This window comes from Montipora capricornis, chromosome 9 (genome assembly GCF_036669925.1).
Source record: "Montipora capricornis isolate CH-2021 chromosome 9, ASM3666992v2, whole genome shotgun sequence".
Classification (NCBI taxonomy): domain Eukaryota; kingdom Metazoa; phylum Cnidaria; class Anthozoa; order Scleractinia; family Acroporidae; genus Montipora; species Montipora capricornis.
The window spans coordinates 7,270,883-7,273,382 of record NC_090891.1 but is presented as its reverse complement, the minus strand read 5'-3'; the positions used below and the strand labels follow the sequence as shown (position 1 = coordinate 7,273,382).

The 2,500-nt window shown below is 36.2% G+C and overlaps 1 protein-coding gene across 6 annotated transcripts in view; it reads left to right on the top strand.

Annotated features, from left to right (window-relative positions):
* Positions 1-2,500, top strand: part of LOC138016237 (allene oxide synthase-lipoxygenase protein-like) — a 32,809-nt gene that overhangs the window by 14,451 nt on the left and 15,858 nt on the right. For 5 of the 6 annotated variants that reach the window (XM_068863407.1, XM_068863402.1, XM_068863401.1 and 2 more), the window contains one exon: positions 1,491-1,516. In XM_068863407.1, coding sequence (XP_068719508.1) covers positions 1,510-1,516 — 7 coding nt within the window. In that variant the 5' untranslated portion in view covers positions 1,491-1,509. Of the gene's footprint in view, positions 1-110; positions 1,071-1,490; positions 1,517-2,500 lie in introns of those variants that run through there. The other variant, XM_068863408.1, reaches the window with a different exon arrangement.

Genomic DNA, 2,500 nt, shown 5'->3' with positions numbered 1-2,500 from the left:
CATACCCTGACCCTGTTTAAGACAAATATCGCTGATTTTCCTACCCTGTTTAAGACAGAATTTCGATTTTTGTTACCCTGTTTAAGACTGTTTAATGTGCCTGGTATCAATGCCAAAGTCAACGGAAGTCAATATTACTTAACAAGAGCTTGTAAAAATTTTGCTGTTTATCGTCCGAGAAAAGATATCCAGTTTAAGACATTAATTGATAATTCGATACCCTGATTAAGCCAAAAAATGATAAATTCGATACCCTGTTCAAGACAAAAATCCCGAAAACATACCCTGGCGCAAGACTTGCAAATATATCCATTCCTTTTAAGAGTGCTTCTATGCCATTAACGCAAGGAATCTTAGCTTAAAACTATCGGAGACGCTCTTCAATGCACTTCAATGCTCTTCAATGCACGTTATTTTAACACAGTTGTAACGGTCGATTCAATTGATTGAGGAAAACGTTCCATAAAAACTTCACTTTATGGACAGCCAGACAAATAAAGCTCACTCTCCTACATACACAACGACGCGTGGGATCTGATCTAGTTACATCGGTTGTTATTCAAACAAGCGTTACCGATTAATAAACAGAAACAGAAACAGTTGATGGAACATTTTCCTCGATCAGTTGAATCAGCCGTTACAACTGTCTCAAAATAACGTGACGTCACGCACTCACATCCTTAGGGTTGTCAGTGGTTTGTTTACAGAAGTTTTACTCCACCAATATGGTGGCGTAGCGACGGCTTTTGGTCACTTGAGTGACTAGCATTTCATCTCCTACATTTCGGGATATTGGTGAAAGATAAATGCACTTTATTCAAATCCAGTAACCTCGTTTATATTCAAAATACAAACTTCTGTTTAACTTAATCAAGGAAGGCAGGCATGCGAAACCGCTCAAGTGTCACTATTGGAGGATATTGGTTGCAAGACACGTTGATTTCTCTGGCGTTTCTGCACCGATTCCACATTCTGTTGTGTTCGTTCCTCAATCATCTGCTCATCACTGAACTTTTATCAGAGAGCACGTTTCTTTTCTTCTGATTGGCGAAGGGCGACGAGATTTCAAGGCGAGTTTTGCAGCAAATAGGTCTCAGTGACAGTGACCATTGCAGTTATGAAGCTTGAACCTGAACAGTTGAAAAAGAAGCCTGAAAATTTTCGGGCCTGAACGAGACTACTCAAGTTGTTTCGTAATCGTGTTGACCCACATACTCCGCTGTTCAAATATCAAATATTTCGTATGTTATTAGATAATGAACGTTCCTTTGGTAAGCAAGATAGTTCAACAACCCACGAAAACTCTATTGGTATTTATACAAAAAGGCTAAACGGTGCATTTATAGATTACAGTGCCACAGGTTAGTCGGAAAGACAAGCAAAAGAACGCTGGAGACAAGGCCAACTGGCATTGGCAAATATATTAAATAGGCTATATACGCACCATTGTGTAATTTAACATATATGATAAATCATCCTTTGTTTTTCAGGAATCAGGCCAAGATCAACATGCCTTGTAAGTAACGCTCTACCGGCCCTTACTATTTTTTAAGTCTTGTCATGATGAAATATAGAATTACTTCGTGGAGAGTTTGTCCGTACGGTATTTACGCACGAATTCCTAAGTATCAGAAATCAAACGAGTGAGCGTAGCGAACGAGTGAGATTTCTAAGTACTGAACCAACGAGTAAATAAATACCATACTGACACACTACGTTTACAAGTTACAAGTTTACAAGTTTATTTTCAAGAATTACAGATAAATTTTACACTGGATACTGCACGCGTATAGCAATGCTAATCGAGGCGTGCAGTGTAATCTAGAAACAATATTAAGACAAAATAAAACCTCACAATACGCATTGAGCCATTACACAATAGACAGACTGAAGAAATGTTGCATAATTATTACAATATTATTACAAGAAGTGAATGTTAATAATAATAATAATAATAATAATAATAATAATAATAATAATAACACTAATAACAATAATAATAGGTGAATAAATAAATAGAATAAAACAAAATTATAGGGTACGATAGTAAATAAATGATTATTCAGTTTTGTTATCAATGACTAGGCATCAACATAAGCGTTCTCAACTCCGAGTACTGTAAGCAGAAATTTCCTAATTCGTTTTTTGAATGGCCTTTTTGTGAGTGCGCGCCAGTGAGGATGAAGAGAGTTCCATAATCTTGTTCCAAAGTTTACAAAAGACTTCAACTGTAACCTCAGTCACGATTCGCTAACATAATAGTTGCTCATAGCTGATGATCGTGCATTATATTTATAAATATTAGATGAACGATTAAATAGATAGTTTCTGAATGTTCTTCGGTACAGAATTATTAGAGATATCATGCATAAGGGCACGATGTTTATTATATGCGTACTGAGGTTTCAATTCTTGTTTAATTAATGTCCATTTGTTATTATACAGATTCAAGTCACAAGCTCACGAGAGATTTAAGCTATTTAAACGGCGTTTACGCTAA